The 23708-nt window shown below is 49.2% G+C and overlaps 1 protein-coding gene across 9 annotated transcripts in view; it reads right to left on the bottom strand.

Moving 5' to 3' along the window:
* MECOM (MDS1 and EVI1 complex locus) overlaps positions 1–23708 on the bottom strand; it is a 348460-nt gene that overhangs the window by 36800 nt on the left and 287952 nt on the right. For 8 of the 9 annotated variants that reach the window (XM_080409257.1, XM_080409256.1, XM_080409259.1 and 5 more), the window contains 3 exons: positions 15194–15328; positions 4588–4690; positions 2147–2363 (listed from right to left, as the gene is read on the bottom strand). In XM_080409257.1, the coding sequence (XP_080265383.1) occupies positions 2147–2363; positions 4588–4690; positions 15194–15328 (455 nt within the window). Of the gene's footprint in view, positions 1–2146; positions 2364–4587; positions 4691–15193; positions 15329–17041; positions 17081–23708 lie in introns of those variants that run through there. The other variant, XM_080409260.1, reaches the window with a different exon arrangement.

Below are 23708 nucleotides of genomic sequence, written 5' to 3' on the forward strand. Positions count from 1 at the left end.
CTCTCCATCATGTACTGGTAAACAAATTTGCTCTAAGAACTGGAGAGACCCTCGTCCCCAGCTCTGGCACCAGCTCCCAGACGCCTGCCGTGGCTACGTGATCTGCCGTCAGCACTGGGCAGTCCTGTCCCCCAGATCTCCATCCTCCTGCTCAGCTCTTTCTCCATTTAATTACACACACCCTCAAGCATGGCTCATTCAGGCCTTTTGTTTTATATAATCTGGATATATCACACTTTGGTACTTTTTTGCTGTGAACTGTCTTTGTGGTGTATTAGCTTTTCAATAATTCAAGAGTTCAGAGAATGACTGCATTCTGTCTCATTTTTCACTCTTTCTCACAGTACTGCCCATCTATTTATGATGACTCGTTCTTTGTTTTCTGCCCTTTCTCTTCAATATTTAATATTTTAAGCTAAATTTACATTTCCTCAATGATTCCCATATGTTAGATATCGTCCTCTAGATCTCAGGCAAAAAAGAACTTTAACACCAAGTAACTCACAACCTGGAAAAACATTACAGCCTGGACTCCTGCCTCACCCCCAGTGTGGCAGCCCTGTTGACTTGATCCACCTTCATCAGCCCTTCCGAATCAATCACTGGGATTGTAAATGAGACACGCGGAGCCGCACACTGCTCGGCATCAGCTGGTGAATACGGCCCTGTGTCGGCATGAATTCCCACTCCACAGGGCTGACCTAGTATGTGGGGAGCAACGTTTGGCACATCATGTTTAATTTCAGTGTCATTAATTTTGCGGAAGCGTGAGGATCGGGTCATACGATACGCTGGTCCAAGACATCCCGCATGATGCCAAGCCACCTCCACTCCGTAAAGAGCCCGTGTTTTGGGAGAGAGGGCTCCATCTCACAGAAGGAGCACCTGAAGCATCCAGGAGCAGTTGTCCAAAGGGGCTAACCCTGGGTGTGCAAAAAACCCATGCTAACCTCCAACAGACACCCCAACACCCTGAATCGCAGACTAGTAAACATTTCTATGAAAAATATGAACCCACAAAATACTCTCAATTGACAAGTCAATACTTAAGGGGCATATGGTTATCAAGCAATGCAAATAAATACACTGCTGTCCCTAAAAGGGCAGTTAATCAGCACTCAGGTTGTGCCCACATGACGTGGAAAGGAAAGAAGACACTGTGGGAGTGTGGGAGCTGTGCTAAGACTCCAACTGAAAGCAGGAGACACTGGCCCAGGTCTGCTGCTGCTACAAACCAGCTTCCTAAGAAATGCACTGCCTCATCACAGCGGAGGACCTGGCCCAGGATTTTGCTGTTGAGGTATCTCAGCATTACTATCAAATATTGGCTGAGGTCAACCTTCCCCTGGTCCTGAAAGATGCGAACCTGACAGGGATGTGCTGCAGAAGCTCGTGTGTACTTTCAATATCTTTCAGAAGTCTGCAAAAATTTGCCATAATGTGCACCACAATACAGTATTTTAAGCAGCCACCAAAATGCTAGTGACAATAAATATGTAAATGATCTTCAGCATACAAAAGTCATACTTTTTATTTACATTCTATGCATATTTCAGACACATAGGCACACCGGCCTATATGTTTTAACAGATAGATAGATAGACAGATATGAGGAAAAGATGAACACCAGTGTTTCAAGACAGTACAGCTAGAAATATATATTAACATACACACATATATATTAACATCTAGAACCTGCCTCTAACTGGCATGGCTTGATTGCAAAGATAAAATTGGTAACATCAGTGAACACCACTCAGAGATGTTCTAAGTTATTTCTACCTAAAAATAAGGAGCCCAGACGTCAGTTGATTTGAACTATAATCACCCCTCTGATTTCACTGCACCCAGCCCAATTCATGCCAGCTAAAGATCTGATTAGAAGATCTAGTTCTTAATTTAAGGTCCCCACTGAGGACTTCAGTATAAGGATGAAATTTCTGATTTATTGAGAATTCACTGCTTTTTAACACCAACTATCACAAAAGCCTTATTCATCTTCATCTTAGGTTTGTATAGAAGAGGAAGGTATCAGGTTCTGCCTGGCTGATGCTCTGCTGATTTACTGCTGATTTACCATTAGACTGTGGCTGAAGCCATTACAGAATTTGCCTCATTTAATCACTTTTTAAGCATCTACTCCTACCTTTGTAAGTCTGGGAAGACTTGATCACACTCCTTACACTCCTGGATTTCATGTACGTCCTGAAGGTCATTCTCATTCTCAAGCTTTTTCTGGAAGTCCTCCTCCACCATGGAGAAGGCGGAGTGAGGTGTGCTGCAGGGGAACTTCTGGTGGTCTACAAGCTCAGCCTTGGACTCAAAGAGCTGGTCGCAGTCCTCGCAGCGATACTGGCGCTCCTCTGGAAGACAAAGGGGTTGGGCACAGGGGGATCACATCAGTTCTCAGCCATTTTTAACTACCATCCCATCAGGAGTTCAATGACAGTATGGTAAAATAAATGGTTATTCAGTGAAAAAGAGAAGAACCTCAAAAGAAACAAGGATGCCTTAGAATGCTTTATAATAATGCTTAGATTCTACAATATATGACAGCACACCACCTGTTAAATTGCCTGGGTGATATCCAACAGAGACACCTGACCCTGGCTTAGGACAAAAGTCAGTGTGTTTATATTCTATCCTAAATGGGTATATACAGGGTATAAGATGGAGATCCAGTGGAGGCTGCCAGTCTCTGCATTTCTGAATGAAGGAGACTGACTTAAGACACACCATCAGCATCTAAAATAGCTAAAAGGGTGCTTATGGAGTTTTTTTAAGTCTCTTCATTTCCATCAGAGTCCTTTTGTAGCACCCGACACTGTACAAAGTAAGACAAGAGACATGAATTCGGGGTCCTTGCTTTAAATTCCATAAAATCTGACTTTCTTACTGAAAATGAGTGTAGAATATCACAAAAGTGTTACTTTGGAGTCAATATTGCATTCCATTAATTAGTAATTCCTGCAAAAGAACAGATTAGCTGAAGAAAATTCCCAAAAGCAACCCTGGAGAAGAGCATCCCATGATACTTATTTCTGCTGTATTTTCTACTGATGGTCCATACAAAGAGGCAGATGCCCTGGTGTGGTTCCAGTGTTACCTGCCCTGCAGACATAAATGCCCAGGGGCTCTGAGTCAGAAAGGCACTGAGGAGTCTGGCTGAAATCTCAAATGCATGTACTCAGTTGCTACTTGACAGTTGAGTTTATACACAGAAGGCATTATAGTGTTCTCTTGTTTGCTGTCCACGAGCAATACTTTGGCTCAGTCTGCTTCTAAATTAGCCCTGTGGGACATACTCCTGCATGTGACTTGCAGAGATTTCCTCTGGTATAATTTATACAATAGCTACTTGGCCATAGGGACTAGCAGGGAAAACACTATGCTTGAAAAGCAGGACATCTTTAGCAGCAACTAAACAAAGTTACCACTATGGGGAAAAAAAAACAAAACCAACCAACCACAAACCCAAGCTAGAATGAATGAATAATCCCCATTTTTTTCTTTAGAGAACAAAAGATACTGTTCTAAATGTACAGGCAGTTATAGAGCAGCCCGAGTTATAGGCCTTTCCTGCCCTGGGAAAACCCCTGTGTACTATCCCTGAATCCCTGAGAAATTATAAACTGTCCACATTGGCATAAACTGCGAATTAATGGGTATCAAGCAGATGTCCTACACCCAGTCCCCACTGTGGCTGTATAACCCACCACTTGATGGGGCTTTTGGAGGTGGGGGACTAATCTGAGCAAGAGCTCAGGAGTTTCAGTCCCAGAATCTGTGCGTCGGATGACTAATTAATTAGCTCCATGAGGAAGAATGGCTTAAATGTCCTCAACATGTGACAGCAACATTAACAACCTAAAATTTTCTATGTTCAAGATGATGGAACAACAGTTGTTTGGGAAAGTGACAAAAGATAACTTAAAATCAGGGTCCATACAGGTCCTGCAGGAGCAGCACAGCCTAGAGATAAGGGCATGGACTCTTGTTCTCCTTTTGCAATACCCACAAAATGATCAAGTTTCAATCTTGAAGCCTTACTACCACCCTCAGTTACATCTGCAGACTTCTGTTTCGCTAGGGAGGTTCAAATAAGTGAGTGTAAAACACAAAAGCATTATGAGTTGCAGGGATGCAACACTGAGAAATATCAAGCGTGCAAACCACAGCTTGCCAGATTAGCACGTAGAAAACGCATCGTTGAATGAAGTGACATTCAGTTGCATTCAAATGGAACACTGAATGAAGTTACACTCCCGGTTGGACTAGGCTGGAGTGATGAAGAAAATAAACAGAGAACCCCCAACACCAGCGTTGGCATTGCTTTTGAGAGCAGATTCACCCTTCAGAGGGACTGAAGGAGTCGTGGTATTATTAGACTAGTTAATTCACCGAACAGCTTTCAGAGAAGCAGGAGGGCAGAAGGTGGATAAATACAACCATGGTCCAGCTCTCCTCCCTGGCTGCAGCGAAGCCATCCCACATTTTGAAGGATTGCAACAGATGAGAAATCTCCCTGATTTTTTGTCTAATTTCAATGATACTTTCTATTAGATTAGACAGTAAGAAGTGGCTAACCGTGAATGTCTGGAGCCATTGTTTCATGTGAATAATCTTCACTCTTCATGAACAGTAAGAGCTCCTCTCCTGGTTCAATGTCTGCTACCACTCTGTAGAATATCTGCAAAAAACAGAAGAGAAAGCAACATGACTACCACAATAGGCAAAGAAGCGTAAACCACTGCTGGTGAGTACTACAGGATCAAAACCGCATGGCCAGAGCCTGCCCCAGCGTGGGTGCTGGCTGCTGGAGAGGTGCCGACTTCGCAGGTCTGCTCCTTCCAGCCCCAAAGTCGTCAGTGCTTCAGCCTCTGTGAGGATAAAAAAGATGACTTTCAACAGCCTCTGCTGCAAAACGAGCTGCGTGATGACTCCAGATATCACCAGCAATTTGCATGCTCAGTTATACCAAACCCACGTACGAAGTAGCCATAAAATGCCTCCCTGAGCGATGCACATAAGGGAGGTAACTCCTGTTGCATGGGGAAAAGGCACTAACTCAGACCTGAGAGGATGTTGTTGATTAAGCCCAAGGTATCCAACCCACCGTATCGATCATCTGTGTGCTCCAGAGAGCTGTGAGGTGAGAGGCTTATACAAAGCAGCACACCTGGTTATTCCTTAGCTTCAAACGGGAATCAAAGGATCAGTCCTGGATGAAGAAACACCATGAGCAGCCAAAGCTGCTGGCAGTGACCCCGGCCAGTGGCACCTGGTCCCCTCGCACAGGTGACATCAGGCCCTGGGAAGGAGCCCGTCAAGAAGCACGAGGATGCGGGGGGGGGGGGGGGGGGGGTGGGGTGCAAAGGGGCCACACTGCCTTGGGTCTGTGCACCCCCGCCAAGCACACGCCAGCACCGGGTGGCTCTACCAAAAGGAAATTCCCAAAATCCATCTGGCTGCTTTCTGTCTCAGCAGGAAATGTGAGGAGCACTAAAAAGCTCCACGAAGCAGCTCAAATAAATATTAGTAACTTCCTCAGGCCTTGTTAAACAAAAACACATGACAGCTACGTTTCCTACGCTAAAAAATGATGCCTTTGCGTTTTCTCAGACTAATGTATTTTTAAAGGTTTTGCTCTCAATCTCTTAACTCTCAGTACTCAGTGCACTGGGAGAAAGGCAGAAAATCACTCCTGTTGTTTCAAGTCAAACGGACGCTTTCGTTGCAAGGCAGGCACAGGTATCTAGAGGTGCGTGGGCATTTTCCTCGCCCGGTCGCACGGACCGTCACCGGCCGGGTGGCCCCGGCAGCCGAGCACATACCGATGTCTTCCAGGAGGTGGCCGTATAGCCTAATCGTTTCTTTCTGCACAAGCAGCCTTTGCCCACAGATATGGGCTAAATACCTAAAAATAACGAAATTAGATGCATTTCCTCAGATTTGTTTTCTTTGCCTTGTCCCAAAAACCGCTCTGGAGGAGGCGCACAGGGGAGTAGCGGTGAAGGCTGCCGGGGCCAGCTCATCCCACTGCCCTGCTGCTCGCCCCAATCCAGGTGCCAAAGCGCTGGCAAAGCACATGAGGCACAAGGTACTCGTGCCACAACCCCTGCTTATGGCCAGTCTTCCCCATAAAAGCCAGGAGAAGGACTTTATGGGCAGCCTGATCTGCCCAGGCTGCACCTCCCTCTTCTTCCATACCACCCTGGTTAAACCATCAGCAGGGTCTGCTTGGGCTGGCTGCTTTTACCCCTTGCCAGGGGGGTTAAAACTCCAGCAAGTATTTTGAAGGGCACAAGAGGTCAAGAGAGCCACGGCAGGGTCTTGTGCATGTCTCTTCATGAAGCTGGGTGAATGCCTGGTACCACAATCCCCTCTGGAGCCGACTCCTCTATCAGTGCCAAAGGACACGGGGCTGCTGCGTGAGCTTCGGCGTGCTGGGCATGCGGCTGGGGCAATGCAACTCGTTTGATCAAAGGCTGAACACATTTAAGTGAAGCCAGCTTTTAACTCCCGCAAATAAATCTGATGCCAGCACTGCATCCAGTGAATATTTGCTTTAAGCAATGCCTGCTTTTCCATTTATTAAGATAAATGTATTGAAAACTGGCTTTTTCTTCCAGAAGTATAATGGCCTCCACACATCTGAAAGGGAAGCTGCAGCCCGATCTGTGGAAAATAACCCTGCTTGCTGGCTGGCTTTGCGTGGAAATAATACATGTATGGCATTGCACGCTGAGCGGAGAGACTTCTGCAGACCTCCCTGCTGCCACAGCACCTGCTTCCCACTTGGGGTGGGAGCCGGATCAGGCCCACCGCGCAGCCAGGTGGGACCTCCACCATCTCCGAGGGACTGTGCCAAAGCTCCTGCTCTGGCCAGGACTTGCCGCAGTGCTCCCGGGTTTTGTGTCACAGTTGGGTAACCTCAGCTGTTCTTCTGAGGTCAGCAGTGCATCCACACCAGGGAGCGAACATAAACCACAGCGAAGCCTTCTCCGGTATTCTTCCTGTCCCATCAATGGCATTTTGATGGATCTTTTCACCTCTCATCGTGATGAGGACACACGGACCGTACACAGGCATAAAGAGGGGCTTGTTCACGAAGCGCTGCACCGGGGTGCATCACTTCTCTTTGGGAAGGCCCAGTACAGTGCAGCATTTTTCTTGCAGCTGTGGGACAAATCCCTAACCAGGGTGTAAAACTCTGCAGCCAATTGTCCTGTCTGTGATGATATTGGAAAACATCAGAGACGATTCAGCTACCCACAAGAAACTGTCTGCCCAGCCTTTCTGTACCTCAGTAGGGAAACAAGACAGAGTATGCAAAAAAAAAAATCCATGTTTTAGGTTGAGTGATATTTCTTTACTTTGCATCTCAGAAGTTAACACCCTCCAACACAAGGTCTATGTGACAGATTTCCAGCTCTGTCCTTTTCACATTATTATTATTATACTAACTTTAATTATTAATATTTTTTTCTGTATGAACAAAACCCCCTACCTGTACTAGCAGTTCATATACCAGATAGCGTTCCAGTAAGGATCTAAACCATTATATATTGAACTTTAAACCAAAATGACCACGCAGGTAAACCTAACGTGATTTTAAGAGCTGTCCTTAATACTTCACACGAAAAGCTTTTTTCTTACTCTTTGCACCTGAAACCTGGAATTACCCTGTCTGAGAACAAACTGAGAAGCTAACTGCTGAAATGAACCACGTTGCCCAAGTTTTTAGGCAGCAGCAGCCTCCCGTGGGCAGATAGCATGGGGGTCCTGCAAGCCCCCAGATGGGGAAGCTCATAAATTACCCCCCAGCCCTGCAGGTCCCCTTGGTTTGCAGCAACTGCAACCTCCACCACAGCCAGTATTTTTTTGTTTTAGGAAACACTAATGTAGAATAAAAGGACTTTCCATTGCAAAGCTGGAAGATTTCCTGGACACAGTCCTGACTCTACTGTAATTAATGAAAGGTTTTAATTTTCTGACTATCACCTCTTCAGCCTGCCAAGCCCATTTTTTTTCCCTGACTTTCCTGCGCTAACCTGGGCTCACAATGCACGAGCACGCAGCAGTCTGCCTAAAGACGTATAGGAAGAGCCACTGCACGGTAGAGGAACGACCAGGGGTGGGGGGGAAATAATAAAAGCAAAGTCCAGATGCACATTTCACATGCCCTGGGATCAGCGGTGTGTGACTGCAGTTTATATAGGAAGAGCAAAATCGGATCCAGATCTGGAAACACTTTCAGAGTTCAGGGGGTCTGAGGTGGGGAGAAGTTGGGGGAGGCCTAACTCATCAGTCCTCTGTGCCTGCCTACACCACAGGTCATATATTTATGCTACTGAGCAGAAATAAAAGCTCCCAAACTGCAAAGCCGTAAAGGGAAAGGGGAGGAGGAAAAAAAAAGGAACACACACAATTTACTTTTAAATGGATGAATAAGGCCTCATTGTTATGAATCCCAGTTTACTTTTCCTGGTCAGGCACTTGAAATTTTATTTATGCTTAATAGACTGCATTTGGCATGTGTAAAGATGACAAAAGCGTGAATTATGAACGACCTTCAACCTATTCAGGAAGTTGTAATAATTGAAATAATAGCAAAAACGCACTCCCCGCGAGCTCGGCCCGGGGCCGCGCGCTCGGCCACGGCTGCCCGCCGGCTGTGAAGCAGCTCGGCCATCCTGCCTGCCCCGGCCAGACCCTCACCCCCTGCCTGACACCCTCCGCCCCCGGCAAGCTTCAACCCAAGGATGCCGGTTTGAGGGGGAGAAGCGACACTTCAGCGATGAGTGTGAGTAAAGGCACCGGCTGCTGCGCACACATCTGTCACGCTCAGCCCCAAGCAGGGGCTGTAATTCCCTTGCATTCAACTAAACCCTTTGCTCCTGCGTGTACGAGAGCTTTGGAAAACATTGCATGTACCCCAGCACCGCCTGGGAAATTCAGATTTCAGGGCAGAGAGATGCTGCTCAGCATTGGTGCTGCATGTACTCTAACCCTCCGGGCGAGGTATTGAGCTCACGCGGGGGAAAGCACCGAGTGATTTTGTCCTGCACCACATGGTGTGAGTGGGAAGACGAGGACCCACTCTGCGTGGGGTGGTGGGAAGGAACAGAAGACCCCAAAGGCAGAGCACACCCCGATGAAAGCCTGATGAACCCCACCAGCACCCACAGAGCCCTGCGCTGCCACTCCTGCACCAACACCCAGCGCCCAAGGGGCTCCGGGACTCCACCACGCGCTATGGGTACATCCACCCTGGGCATCTCCCAGGCACCTTTGGTGTCCCAGAGGGGAGCGTGCCTCGAGCTGGGGCAGGGCAGCGAGCGCCTGGAGAGGTGGCATGCACACTGCCAACTGGCGTTCGCCTCCGCATTGCTTTAGAGCAAGAATGGAACTTGCTTGACAAGCAAAACAAATTAAATGTCCAAAACAAATAATAAGCATTATGTTCAAGGAGCTCGATCAAAATCAGGATTTATGCCCGCCAGAAAAATGAGATGGACGGATAGATACATAACCTCACAACAAGCCATAATTAAGTATTTGAGGGGGAAAAAAATGAAGGAAAAAGGTCCAAACTGGGAAGTTTTAACTTTAGCTCCTGTGATGAACAACTTCTGCAGCTGGAGAACTGTGTGATGAAACCCGAGCCAGGTTCCTCTTGCCATACTCAGGCAAATGATAAATTGCAATGCACTGGAGTTTTTTCAAGGGCTAATATAGAGGAGTCCTTCCCCAGCACTGTATTGGGCCCAAAGAAAACCTCACAAAAACCCACAGGCAAAACTCAGCAAGTGCCTGCGTGCCAGTGGCTGCAGGGGCATGGGTGGGAGCCCAGCGGTGGGGAGCGGGCCCTTCCCTTCGCCCTGCAGAGATGGTGGGGGAGCACCACAGAACCTCAGCACCAGGACTGTGAGCCCTTTCCTTCCTCATTTCCAAAAAGCTCCAAAACTGTTCAAGCGGATCAAGCAGGAGGGGCTGGAGCAAGGACACTCTCCTGAAATGGCACCAGGAATCCCCATTTTCCCACCTTCCGAGGGAAACAGTGCCTCCTGCTCCCTGAAGCCAGAAGGGAGCTACACGTCCCTCTGCAGGGCACCATCTTTGGTGTCTCAGGGCTGCAGGCCACCTCCCCAGTGATACTCACGTCTTCTTTCATTGTAGATGAGTTTTTGCCTCTGTGAGAGCCCTGGTTCGGGGCGAGAGGTTGCTACATCCAGCCGGGCTGCTCCAGCCCTGCAGAACCTCCTGCTTGGGGGTCGCTGACCATCGACACCAGACCACAGCCCCTGCGTGCCCACCCACTCTCCTGAGGTGACCCCTCCATGCAGTTGTCTTCTAACATTCCACCTTCATCCATGAACCACACAAAGTGTCTGAGTTGCAGCCTTGCCCCGGCTCTGTGAACATCGACAACCCCCCGTGCTCCTTCTGGCAAGCACACGACCATGATTTGACAGGCCTCGTCACAAAAGGCATTTTTGCTTAGAAACAACTTGCCTCACTGCTTTTATTAAACGTGAACTGTCGATAAAAAGCTTATCACTGCAGAACTAGTTGCCGGGTTTGGTTCTAGACTATTTTAGGTCATGTCAGGACAGGCCAGCGCCGAGAGCGGTGCCACCAGCAGCGCATTAAGCACCAGATAACACAGGCGGACCTACAGACTGGGCAGGAGTTTCACCCACAGCCTCAGCTCAAACTGCAATAAGTGGAAAATCACCACCGATGAGCTCCTTGTTCCACTAGCCCCAGCTAACACAACCCCGCTCCACTGGAGACAGATTTTCAGTGGGAGCTGGATTAAGCTTCATTTGCTTAATAAACTAATAACTCATAGGGAGAAACGCGGCAGAATAGGGCCCCACATGCGCTCAGCATGCATGTGCCCTCCCGACCCACAACAGCCCAAACCTTAATTTCACTCTCTGACAACAAAGCCTCGAAACTATTCCTTAAACACACAACTTTTGCAGGTGGCTGTGTGTGGAGGGGCTGCTGGCGGAGCCGCTGCCGCCGCTGCCCGCGAGCTGCCTGCCGCAGAGGGGGGGGCAGCGGCAGTAAAGTCTGAAACTTGAAGCTGTGCCTGCAGATTAAAAAAGTTTGTAAAACATGTAAGATGTGATCAGGTCTGGTGAAACCTACAGCAGTAGGTTCACCCGTGTAAGTTTATATCACTGACATCGGGCATGTTGTTAAGAGGGTAATACTACTGGTTTTCCTCCCATTGCAGTGGCGTATGCCTGAGTATAAGGAAAGAAGACAAAACACAGCGGAAAAAAAGAAAGCCAAACCCCTATTTCAGCACACAGAGCAAACCAAAACCTCAGTAAATTAATCTTGAGCCACTTTTGAGTTTTTCATAGGTAAACCAAAGGGAATCCGCAGGAGCTGCTTTGCTGAGGGGGAAGAGACCTGGAAGCTCAGGGCAGTTTCACAGCATTATGTGCCTGTATCGCTGTCAGAGCTCTGCAAGCAATAAGCTAGATAAAAACAACATTCAGAGTTTAAACTTCAACTGCTACCAACTACTTTTCTAAAAAGAAAAAAAAATATTTTTTTCTAGCTTGAAGGTGACTGTGATCCCAGCCTGAAAATGTGCCTGGAACGCGTGACAGTCCCTGACACGCCATAGCTATAGTCACTGTATTTGCAACCGCACTTTCATTAACATACATATTTTTAAATAATGCTTTTGCTGGGATGACAGCGCTGCCAGAAAACCTAACAGTGCTAATCATTCTGAAGTCATTAAAAAGTTGAACTAATAGATGTTTAATGATAACAGAGGGGAGTCATCCAAGTTAGCAGAAACTAGTATTGAATCCTAACTGACTCCGACCTGAAAAAACACATTCCAAGGCACTAACAGTGACAAGACTTTCTGCAGCTCTGCACACACTGTAGTCTCTTTGGGGAAAGGAAAAAATGAGAGTGCCCTGTTTGTGGAATTTTATTATTCATATACGTCTTGAATTACATACGTTCCAGTTAGATTAGGTATGACAGGAGATAATAGGAAGACAGCAAAGAGAAATCCTAGATCAACCTCGTTTGAAATAATAATAAAAAAAATGCAGCTTTTAAACCCTACTCCACCTCCAATCAAATGAAACATGAGTTGCATCCAGCATGCATGTTTTGACTGCATCCCACCATTATCGAGCTGTTCATCTTAGCAAAGCTCATTTATACAGTCATAAGAGAGAGCCCAAGCCTTTTGTAAAGTTGATTCTAAGTGATGAAACCTAACCTCAACCGTGAGTCAGGGGGTGGGGTGGTATGTCTCTGAAAAAACTCCAATAAAGAAAACAACAAAAAAAAAGGGGGGGGGGGTTCACTCTTATTGTTAAATACAGAAGGTAGAGCTTAGCAGAGTGACTAGATTACACATTGCCCTGAGATTCATCTCAATCCTGCCTCCAGCAGTCTGGGAATCATACCTGTCTGTCAGTCAAGCTTGAATTTAGTAGCGTAAACTTGTGGGCACCATGAGGCTGGGAGCGCTGGCAGGATCTTTTACCTTTTCAGGTACAGCCCAATGTTTGCTTGTGAATTTTACAGATGAGTTGAAGCAATTAGAGGTGAACAATTACTGCTGATGGAGTGTCTGTGCCTCGGGAGCCAGCAGTGGCTCCCGCAAGTGGGGATGCTCCCCACGCAAGCAGAGCTGCTGAGGCGCTTCTTACGCCTGGGGGAAGCAGGGGGAACTAGGATGCCCCCGCCCAGGCGCCCCCCTACCCTGCACCCAGCACTGGCTGCCGCTCCAGCTGAGCTGGGGTCTCCTGTCCCAGCTGGGCTGCATGGCTCTGCCTTCCAGCTCTAGCTGTAACCACCAATACACATCCTCAGGCTTCGCCTTTTTTTTTTTTTCCTCCCCCATCTTTTTTGTCCTCCCCTCTTCCGCCCCCCTTTCTTTTTAATTTTTTTTTCTCCTCCTTTTTTCCCCCTTTTCCTTCTAGGAGCTACAGAGGCAGAGTGGCCCGAAGGCAGCCCCACGCAGTCTATACACAGGCATATACACACGCTTAGTCCTGACCTGCATTTGTCACTCCTTGTACATGCACACGTTTGGCCATCTAATGTCCATTCCCCAGTTTGCCTTCCTATTATATTTTATATTACCTCTGGTGAGCTTGTGCCAGAAGAAAGCAGAAGGAGGAGCTGTTAGAAAGACTTTTTCACTTTAAGATTCGAGAGCACATTTTTAGCATTAACTTTTTAGACTCTGGTCATAAAATGTTGGAGTACACGTACAATTCTGCGGGTGAATGCGCAGTGTTTTGAGAGGGCCAAATCAACAACAATCTCTTGCTGACAGCGCCCAGCTCACAACACGCTACTTGAAAGACAACCAATTCTTAATTTGCAAATCTCAGCAACGATAAGCTATAAAAATATGGAATTATGAACAGCAAGATACTGTGCAAAATAAATAACAAGTCTCCAGTGAATGAAAGAAATTATTGGCAGCAGTACAGCCACCACTACCAAATGTCAGAAATGTAAACACTAAAAAAAGAGAAAGTTAAAAGCGCCATAACTTTCCTTCCAAAAACGTCAAGACGCGCATGCGTATCTGCATCGCAAAGGTAGATGCTGATGTTTCAGCCTAGGGTGCATTTTCAGTTGCAGATCACCAATACGACGCAAAGACAGTAAGTTGCTTTGACCAATGCACGTGATTCCACTCCTGATCTTCCCTATCCAAGCCAGCTCTTATTAAAAGTAAAATATTTGAATTTGCTGTTTCAATTAATCTATATAGTTTCCTTTTCGATCGCTGTTCCGTTAATGTTCTGCACTGAGAGAATTTATCTGTTTTCAGCATAAAGCATATTTCAACTTGGAAAACGTATTTTGCGTTTACTAATAATCTTTATGGCTTCTTCGTTTAAACCAGCTGCTACATAAAAATGAAATTAAATCTCAGTCGGCTGGCTCATTCTGTGTTACATGTGCTCAGGGCTGAACTGTAAAAGTTGAAACTTGTAAAAAAATCTTCTCTCATAGTTTCTAAAAAAGTTATTTAAACCAGTTTTAATCGGCTATCTCACATGAGCAAAATACATAATGCTGTGCTGGAAAGAGCAGGCTGTCTCATATTCATTTCCTATACGTAAGGAATTTGATTAGAAAGAATGATTTCTAATTAAAGCTTTGTGTCTGGTTGTGATTCTTCTTTCAATACTGTCAAGGCAATTAAATCAGCTAAAGATAATCTTTAACATTCACCTGATGCAGTTAATTAAGTGGTGAAAAATGAAACACTGATTAAATGAATCAAATCCTACATTACAGGTAGCAAAGTTTAAATTGGAAACTAGAATTCACAATCAGTTGCTGCTTTGCTATTTTAGGTATTTTACTTTAAAGAAGTATAGCTTTCTTAACCTAACTTCGCCCATTAAAATATTTCATAATGGCATGAATTATCTGCAGACTAAAGTGAACCTTGATTTAAGAAACACCTAATAACTCATCAGCATAATTGAAAACAAAATGCTTCACTGCGTCCTTCCTCTGCCTATTCCAGCCTTTTTTCGAACACACCAGGATAAATAACGTTTCAGCTCAACAAAGAGTGGATTTAAGTGCAGTAAATATAAAAGAAAACCACTGAAGATCCTGGTTCAGCACACAAGTGCTGCGAGTTCTAACAAAGTGTATGGGAAGGCACAGGAATATTCACACACGTGTGCATTCAAACCCAAAGCCCCATACACGCAACTACATTGGCAGCGTTATCAGTTTTGTGTCTTCCCCTTCATTCTCTCCATCAATTTTACATTACAGCTTCTGATCAACTCAACTGTTTAACGCAGCAATCCAAGTGGACTGGAACAGGAGCCAGAAAATGCTGCTAATTCAAAATCAGCAAATACTGGCTTTGTATTCCAAAGAAAGCACTCCCAATTTTTTTCAGGTATAAGATGAAATAAAAAGAAATTATTATTTATGAACAGAAAAACAGAAAATCCTTATGATCTATTGCCCATAATCAAAATTATTCTATTCTGCATTTCACATCTGTGCCTTATTTTTTGCCATAACAGCAAACAGGCCAAAATCTGTTGTGAATTGCTGTTGGTTTTGTTTAGTTGTGTTTTTTTTCTTCCATTGACACCTTAAAAGTTCCTTAAAAAAGTAAGTCCAGAAAGTGAACGCCACATACCTGATCACTTATCTGACATGCAACAAGGTTGTGCTGATCGTAGCATCCAGCAAACTTGATATATTTGAGCCAGTTTCCTACATCTGGTTGACTGGCATCTATGCAGAACTTCACATTGCCAAACTCGTCCAAGATCTAAAAGGAAGAATATGAAAGAGTAAATCTTTCTGTCTTTGTCTGGGCATACTAATCACAAGATAAATCACAGGTTTCCAGATAAACAAATGGATAATAATAATAATACAGGCATGCTTATTCAGAAATATGCTTCTCTGGTAAGACTATATTTTTTTTTTAGGAACAGTCAGAATATGTACATAACAATAAAAGGACAATAAATGTACTGAAAACCATCGTGACAAATGTCCACATGTAATCAAGAGGTTGTCTAATTACTGCTAAGAAACATAATGCTGATTTAAAAGGGATCTGATTTTCTCTGCATTCATCAATGACTATGTTTGAAAATATTATTTTAATCAAATATGATTCAGTCAGGGAACATAACGGAAATTATTAAAATAGGTGGTGTTGCCTTCATTTAAGATTTCTGTTTTGTTTCAGGGTTTACGCTGTTTGCAGCCCCCATTTGGTCTTTTCGTATTTGCTGCTCCGAACTAAACTTTATTTGGTAGGCAGAGTTATTTATGTCGTTTTCATATTATGCTCCCAAACAGCCCCTTCTGTGCAACACGTAAATCACTCCCCTTAACTGAAGCAAATAATAGAACTCTTTATGCCAAACTAAAGAAAATAAATGAAAAACAATGTAAACACTCATGCAAAACATGGCAATATTCAATACATACCAATAAATGGTTCCAATTACGCAGACAATAAACAAATATAATGAGATTGCTTGTGGACAAGCTAAAGAGGATGTTCTATGCTAATATTATGACAAATTACTAATCGTTACATATGACTGAATACCATTATTTATTTGCAAGCTTTACCACCGGCCTATTTGAAACTTTGCACAGCATCCCAGTGAGCTCACTGCTACATTTGTAACTTCTCCGCCTTGGCAGCGGCAGCAAACCACCCGGTTTTATTAGGAAAACAAACAAACAAACAAACAAACCCAAACTGAAAACACCATAAAACACATGCCCCAAACGAAAAGCAAAGGGAGAGGGAGGTGGTTTCCCCGACGGGAAACGCTGGGGCTCAGGTCGGGCCCGGAGCACACTTGGCCCCCGCGCCGCGCGGAGGGGAGCCCGGCACTGCGCCCCGGTTAAAGCGAACCCCCGGCGGCTCCCACCCGGGCACCGCCAGTCAGGAAACGCGCCCCGCGGAAAGCGGCGGTCCCGGCTGGGGGCGGCCCGGGGACAGCGGCCGCTGCCCGGGTCACCGCCCCCCCGCGCTCCCACCGCCCCCCCGGGGCCAGAATCGGGCCCCTCGGGGAGGTGGGGGGGGCGGTGGGAGCGCGCCAGCCCCGCGCTGCACAGCATCGCCCCGCACAGCCGGGTTTCTCCTCCCGAGCAGCCTTCCCCCCACACACAAAAAAAGGGGGGAGGGGAGAGCGTACCCCAAACCCACGACCACCCAGACCCCGCGGCCGCGCTGCGTGGGGCCCAGCGGAGCCGCGGGAACCCCGCGGGCGCGCACGCTGCCCCGCCGCCCGCACCTCTCGGTATTTTTTAGAAGGGGGGGACACACACTGAATTTTCCCTTTCAAAGCAAACCCCGCTTTGCTCCGGGGGGGGGGGGGGGGGGGGGGGGGGGCGCGGCTCATCCCCCACCCCCGGGGGCGGCGGAGGAGGGTCCGCCCGGGGACCGACGGGGCAGGGCGGCCCCGTCCCGCGGGGCCGTGGGCAGCGCCGCCGCCGCGCTCGCCGCTCTTACCTTGTGTCGCCAGAAGCCTGCGGGAGAGGGGGGGGGAAACGGGGTGGGGGGTGGGGGGAAAGGGGAAAATGTCCTTCAGGCGGCTGGAAGCAACATCTTGGCTTCAAACGCGGGCGGAGGCCGCGGCCGTCGGGTTCCGGGGCTGCGGCGGGCGCTGCGCGGGTGCGGGGCGCTCCAGCATTTGTCGGGGGGCGGCGGGGGCCCGGGGCGCCGGGCGGGGTGGCCGGGAGGGGGCTGCCAGCCCCGGGAGGGGGGGGCTCAGCGGCGGCGGGGCTCGGCGGGTTTCTGCTGGCTCGCCATCACCTTCCCCTGCCGGCCCCTCCTGGTCTTATCGGCTGGGCTGGTGTGTGTGTGCGCGCAAAGAAAGTTATCGGGAGAAGGGGGGAGGAAAGAGAAAAAAAAAAACTACCAAAAAAAAAAACCAACAAAAAAAACCCTAAGAAAAAAACCACACACACACACACAAAAAAAAAAAAAAAAAAAAGCAAAAAACACACAACCCTCTTTAAGGAAAAAAAAAAAAAAAAAACAACAACAACCCCACCGCACACCGCTCAACAAAACAAACTTCTTTCACTTCTCCGCCGGGGATGGGAGAAAAGTGTGCGCGCGTGGGCGGGCGGCTCGCCCCCTCCCCACCCCCGCAGCTGCCCGCGGCTCCTGCCCCGCCGCACCCCCGGGCAGCGCCCGGCCCGGCCCGGCCCTGCCCGCCCCCCCTCCCCGCCCACCCCGTCGGGTCCTGCCAGCCCGCCGCTCCCCTTCGGGCACTGTCTCTTTAAAGCGGGGCAGCCCCGGCTGCGTCGGCGGCCGCCCTACACCCCCCCACACCCCACCCCCCCCCAAGCCCGGGCGGCGGCGGCGGCGCTCCCGGCGCGCTTAAAGCGACAGCGGCCCCGCGGCCGGGGGTCAGCGCCAGGTCGCGGAGGAGCGGCCCCGCGGCAGGGGCACACCGGCAGCCACCCCCCGCATCCCCCTCCCGGGGCCGGCGGGGGGCTGCCGCGGCCCGGGCCCTGGCCGCTCGCTTCTATTTATACAGCGGCCGCGGCCGTCCCCGCCGCCGCTCGCCCCCCGCTCCCGGGAGCGCCGTCGCGGCGGCCCCGCAGCGGGACTGCGGCGGGCGGGGAGCCCAGGCCAGCCGGCCCCGACGGCTTCTCCCGGCGCTCCAGGAGCCAGCGCGCCCGGCGCGGTACCGAGTAACCCCCGCCGCGGCCGTCACTGTGGCTATTAATAATAATTTTTAATGAAATGCAACTTTTTTTTTTTTTCTTTGCCCAGCCAATTTCCCGACGACCCCGGCTTGGTGCCGCGGAACCACCGCCCGGTTTGCTGGAGCTCGCTAAACCATTTGTATTCCCCCCCCCCCCCTCTTTATTTATTTGGTAACGAATCCCGTGAATGGAGGCGGCGGGAGGCTGGGCTCTACCTGCCGGCGGAGCGGCGGCCGGGCCCGCTCCCACCCCGCGGCAGCCGCAGCCCCGCCGGCCCCGCAATCCCACCGCGCCGCAAGGCGGACACCGTCCGGGCTAACCGCGGCAAGATATTCCTATTTTAGCGGAAAGAGCTGGGGGGGGGTGGGGGAATGCTGAACTGGATCTTTTATTGCACTATGCAGAAGTGCCACCCACTTTTTTTTTTTTTTTTTTTTTTAGTACAAATATATTTCTCAGACTAAAAGTCGATTTTTTCTTTCCCGGGGGGCCGGGGAAGGATGGCGGGGGGAGGGCGAGAAGCCGGGTGACAAGAGATGATGATTAATTCGTCTCAGCGGCCTGTTATCTGTGACATTGAACTGTTATTTCAGATAATAGCTATTGTTCGAGGCGGGGAGGGAAGAGAGAAGGGGGGGGGGGAGGGGAACAAACCCGCACGAAGTGGTGGTAGGTAGGACAGGAAAAAAAAATCCTTTGTCAATAACCTCAAAAAACCTGGTGGGAGATTCCCACAGCAGCCGGGCCTGAGAACCGCCCGGTTTGCCGGCCCATTGATTTCCTGCCCTCCCTCTGCTTGTCCATTGTTGGGGCTTTTTTTTCCTTATTATTATTTTTTTCTCTCTCTCTCTTTTTTTTTTTTTTTTAATTTAGCCATAAATTGGACCGGCTCGAGCTATGAGCTGTTCTATTTTCTTCCTGTCAGGATGAGGGATTTGTTTTATGATGCATTGTGTATTAAATACAAGTAATCTGGGAAACTGATTGCTCGAGCCCATAGGCCTGATCAGAGGCCCCGATAGGAGCCGGAGCCCCCACCACCACCCCCGCTCCGCCACAAAAGGAGGAAACGCCGGTGGATAAACAAAAGGGCCTCCCGGTACCGGCAAAGCGGGGCCGGCCGGCACCGGGGCTCCGCCGCCGCCGGGGCACCACCCGCGGTCGCTAGGTGGCGCTAGCCGCCGGGACACGGCCGGGCTGCCGCGGGACGCGCCCGCCGCGGGGCCGGGAGCGGGGCCGGCAGCGGGCGATGCGCAGCCGCGGGACCGTCGCTGCCCGATTTTCGGGAGGGAACCCCCGGTTTCGATAATTTGCCTTCATGCACCGCTCCCCGGCGTGCTCGGCTGGACACCAGCCAGGTGGAGGGGAGCGCGGCCCGAGGAGGAGAAGGAGCACGAGGAAGGCCCATGCCCCCCAGGCAGAGGGTCCGCGGCGGGGCGCGGGCAGAAGCGCTGGGCAGCGCGGTGTGTGTGTGTCCCGTCGGGGCTGCACAACACACACGGATTTTTCTTCTTTCAAGCAAGAATCTCTTAAATGTACCCACAGCCTTTCCTCCCGCCCCTCGGATGGTTTGGTAGGGGCTTCAAGAGGCCCAAATATTTCCACAGGGTCCCTTTTGCAATTGTTTATTTAAAATAAGTCGCTATATTAGTGGAGGCAGTAAGGAGTTAGTACTCGAGTCTGCTAGTAATTCCCACCAGGCTGTAAACTGATGCCTCTTTTAAGCCTTTAACTTCATGGTCGTCCCAGAAGTAAAAGTTCTCATAATGGAGACCCTATGGGCATCGTGCATTCCAGCACATCATTAAAGCAAAGCAAAGCAGCTCAGCCACAGCCAGATGAAATAGCTGCACTGTCCACTTCTAACGGGCTTCCTGTGGACAAACACGGCCGAGGACAACGGTGAAAAATCAGAGGCGTCGCTGGCAATTTTTAAAAAATTTCATAAATGTTCATATTAAGCTGAATATTATCCTTACGCTTATAGAGCAAGCCACTTAATAACCGCACTTTTAAGTGGGGTTTAATGTTATATTTCTCAAGGTGACTAAACACAACATTGAGCATCCTGAGTAACACTGTGGTGAGTGTTTAAAATACCAGACGAGCGTATCAAGCAGGGAGGGAGAAAGGAAAAGCAAAGCAAAACAAACACAGCAGAAAACAACAGCCCTCCAACACATCCACATGGTCTGGGACAGACCCGGCAAACAGCGACAAGCAGGAAAGGCGACGCAATTCCAGTGTGTTAATTCCTCCCACCCTGCATTGTGGATATCAACTTAAAAATAAATTAAAATTGAGTGAAACTACAAGCGTTGCTGCTTATTTCAGGGGGAAGAGCCAGCCCTCTTCCAGCCCTTGGGTGAGGTAGCAGTGGTGGGCATCGCGGTGCTGCCGCAGCCCCATCCCGGCCGCCCCTCTTGCCCTCACACGCCGTGGGGCTCGTCCCTCCCGGCCAAAAGGCAGTTTTCAAGTGAGGGAGAGGAGGAGGAAATTAAAGGTAAAAAAATGTAAATAAAAAATTTCCATTGGTCTGGAAATGGGCCCAACTGAAAGCATGTTAATCTCCACCTCGGTAATTTGGTTCTTCTGGAGAAGACAGAAGCCCTGCTGCTGTGCCCTGCACTTCATAAATCACGTCTTTATGTGGACAAGGTCAGGGCACCTAACAGCTCAGACATGGGCCTTTGCAGTGGCTCGGAGGGCTCCGGCATGTTTATTCTCTTGCACAGATCTCCGAGGAGCAGTCCAGCACGCTTCTAATTACTTTTGATTATTTTCATTTGCTCGGGTCAGGCTGGCTTTGCCGGCACTGCTGGAGGGTGGGTTTCCTCCCCCCAGCCTGGCTGTGGGATGCAGGGGGATCACTGCTGTGCTGCACCCAGCACCCCCTTCCCCAGGGCAGTGCAGGCCTCCAGGGACCCCTGGGGCTCACCCACCAGAGCAAAGGCTGAAACCTCCAGCTGCAGTGAGGACACCCAGCCAGGCTGTCCCCAATAGCCATGCAGTGAGGGGCGTTTACCCATGTGAGATGAGGAGTGTGCAGAAAAGATGCACACCCGCTGAAAATACTGAGTGCGTTTGAGGAAAAAAAACCAAAACCCAAACTACTCCATATCCTTGCAAAATAAAATTAAAGTGGTGCATATGCAGGCGATAAAAAAAGTGGAAGGACCTGTGCGACTGCGTTGGGGACAGGACTCTGCTGGGGAGCTGCAGAGCACACGTGGCTCCTGGCCGTGCACAGAGGCAGCACGTGTTCAGCTCCGCTCACCTCCTACTGCCATGGACCCCCCAGAACAGCGCGTTGTTGCTGTGATAAATAAGCACGCAGAGCGAACACGCGGCACCCACACGGAGCAGATGCATGGCAGGACCACTCGATCGGTGCCCTGGCGCTGGTAGGGCCTAGGTGTGGGGGAAGCCGGCCCCACGTTCCCAGGGGTGCTGCTGCCCCCTTGCACCCCCTGCTATGGTCTGGAGCAGCCACGATGCTGCTACTGGCAGAAGCCAAACCACTACCCAAGTCCTGAGCAGAAAAGCTCCACTTTTTCTCTCCTATGCTCTATGCTCTAAAATAGCGTGTTCCTTCTTACCACGATCTGAGCTTGACAGCTCAGCCCCACTTTCTCATCTGCCATTACCCTGGTGTGAGCAGGGTCCCAGCAGACCCACTGCCCTCGTGCCCTGCCTAGCTGCCACACCTGCAAACTCACTGGCGTGCCGAGTACTGGGGCAGGCAGCTCCATCGCATCCCGCTGGCGAGGGTCTGCCTGCAGCTGTGGGTACCATCACGGCTGATGGGTGAGGGGAAACTCCTTGAGCAGGGGCTACCCTGGTGGGACGGAGTTTTCTGGCAGGTACTGAACCACACCAATGGGGTTCAAGCCCAATTCTTTTTGGATCTTGGGCGCTACTGCATACCAGCAGAAGGGAAATCGCAGCAGATTTGTCTTCTCCATCAACAAGGAAGATGTAAAAATGGATTGGTGACTAGTATCCAGCTGTCTGGGTGAATTTGCTCCTGCCTTGGGGAGGAAGGCTTGGAAACCCTGTAGAAACTGCTCTTCCTCATGGCAGCAAGAGATGCAGTAACACTGTATTACAAACAAGCCATGGCCCTTGCAGCCCCAAACTGATGCTGAGGGATGCGGTGCCGCTTGTCCACCCCCGGCTGTGAGCACACTCCTTGCAATGGGAGAAAATCTCTTCATTTTCCTCCTCCAAATGTTCCCCCCGGTTTCCCTGCCAAGGCGTGTGCTCTGGTGCTGGATGTTGAGGACTGCTGCTGTTTTCCTTCGTAGTGTTCATTACTTCCATTACAGAAGAGTCTGGAAGCCTCCAAATCCAGCCCGGGCCCTTCTCACGCTCAGGGCTGCTGTAACCGCAGGGCGAGGCAGTCCTGGCCAGGCGGGCTTGGCACCCGTGCGTGCTGAGATAAAAGTCGGGGGAGAAACCCGTGTTAGCCAGCTTGTTTTAACACCTACTAGAGACGGGGCAATTTAAGGCAGCGGCTGATTGATGTGGGTGCTGGCCTCCTGTCCATCCAGAAGCTGGGTGTTTTCCTGTGCTTTACCCTTCTTGTGTTTTGAGAGCAAGCCAGAATTCTGGAGAATCTGGGAAACTCCATTGGCGATGCCCTAATTCTGCATCTCCCCCTGGGTGCTGGGCAGCCTGGAAGGGCTCTTTTCTCTCTTAACCGCCCAAAGAGTAAAAGACCTTGCCATGGCCCTCTGAAACCTACTGCCGTGACCAAAAAAAAGTCTGGTTTGGGTTTATTTTAGCATTCTCGTTCATCCTTGCTGAAATACAACTGAATAAATCTGTATCAGGATGTGCCCACCTCAAGATAGAGCAGGGGGACCCTGCAGGCGGGGGCTGCACATGGGGCGGCCAGAGGTTCCCACCTGATGTAACCGCTGCTTCTCTGCCTGGAAACACAACTTTTTGCAGAAGCTGCTCTAGAAAATTGAAGAACTCTATGCCTGAGAGGGCACCGCACCCAGGAGGTAGAAAGCACAGTTCAAGGATTTTGCAGACTTCTTTTGTATGTATGTGCATAAGAATTGAACAGGGATTCATTAACTCTTAGTTGCTTTCAAATTTTTAATTTTCAAGCCTTCTCATTTGCCAAATAGTCTGGGGACAGCTTTGGAAGACCTTTTCCAGCCCCAGAGCCCCTTGTGGCACAGGGAAGAGCCCCGCAGGAGGGGTGTATGGCAGCAAGCCCTGGAGCACTGTTCCAAACTATCCGGAGTCTGACAACAGAATTTGAAAACTGAAAGGATGAAGAAGAAAATACCAAAGCGGAGAAAATGCCAGTCCAAAAGGGATTGGAAGGGTTAAGCAACAGAACTTTACACTACAAGAATTACTGTGATGCATAACAGGCAATTCCATTTTAATAATCAATTTTAGGAGTGACTGGCTATTTTCAAAGCATTCCTATTGTAGCC

The sequence above is a fragment of the Falco punctatus genome (assembly GCF_963210335.1).
Source record: "Falco punctatus genome assembly, chromosome: 13".
Taxonomy (NCBI): Eukaryota; Metazoa; Chordata; class Aves; order Falconiformes; family Falconidae; genus Falco; species Falco punctatus.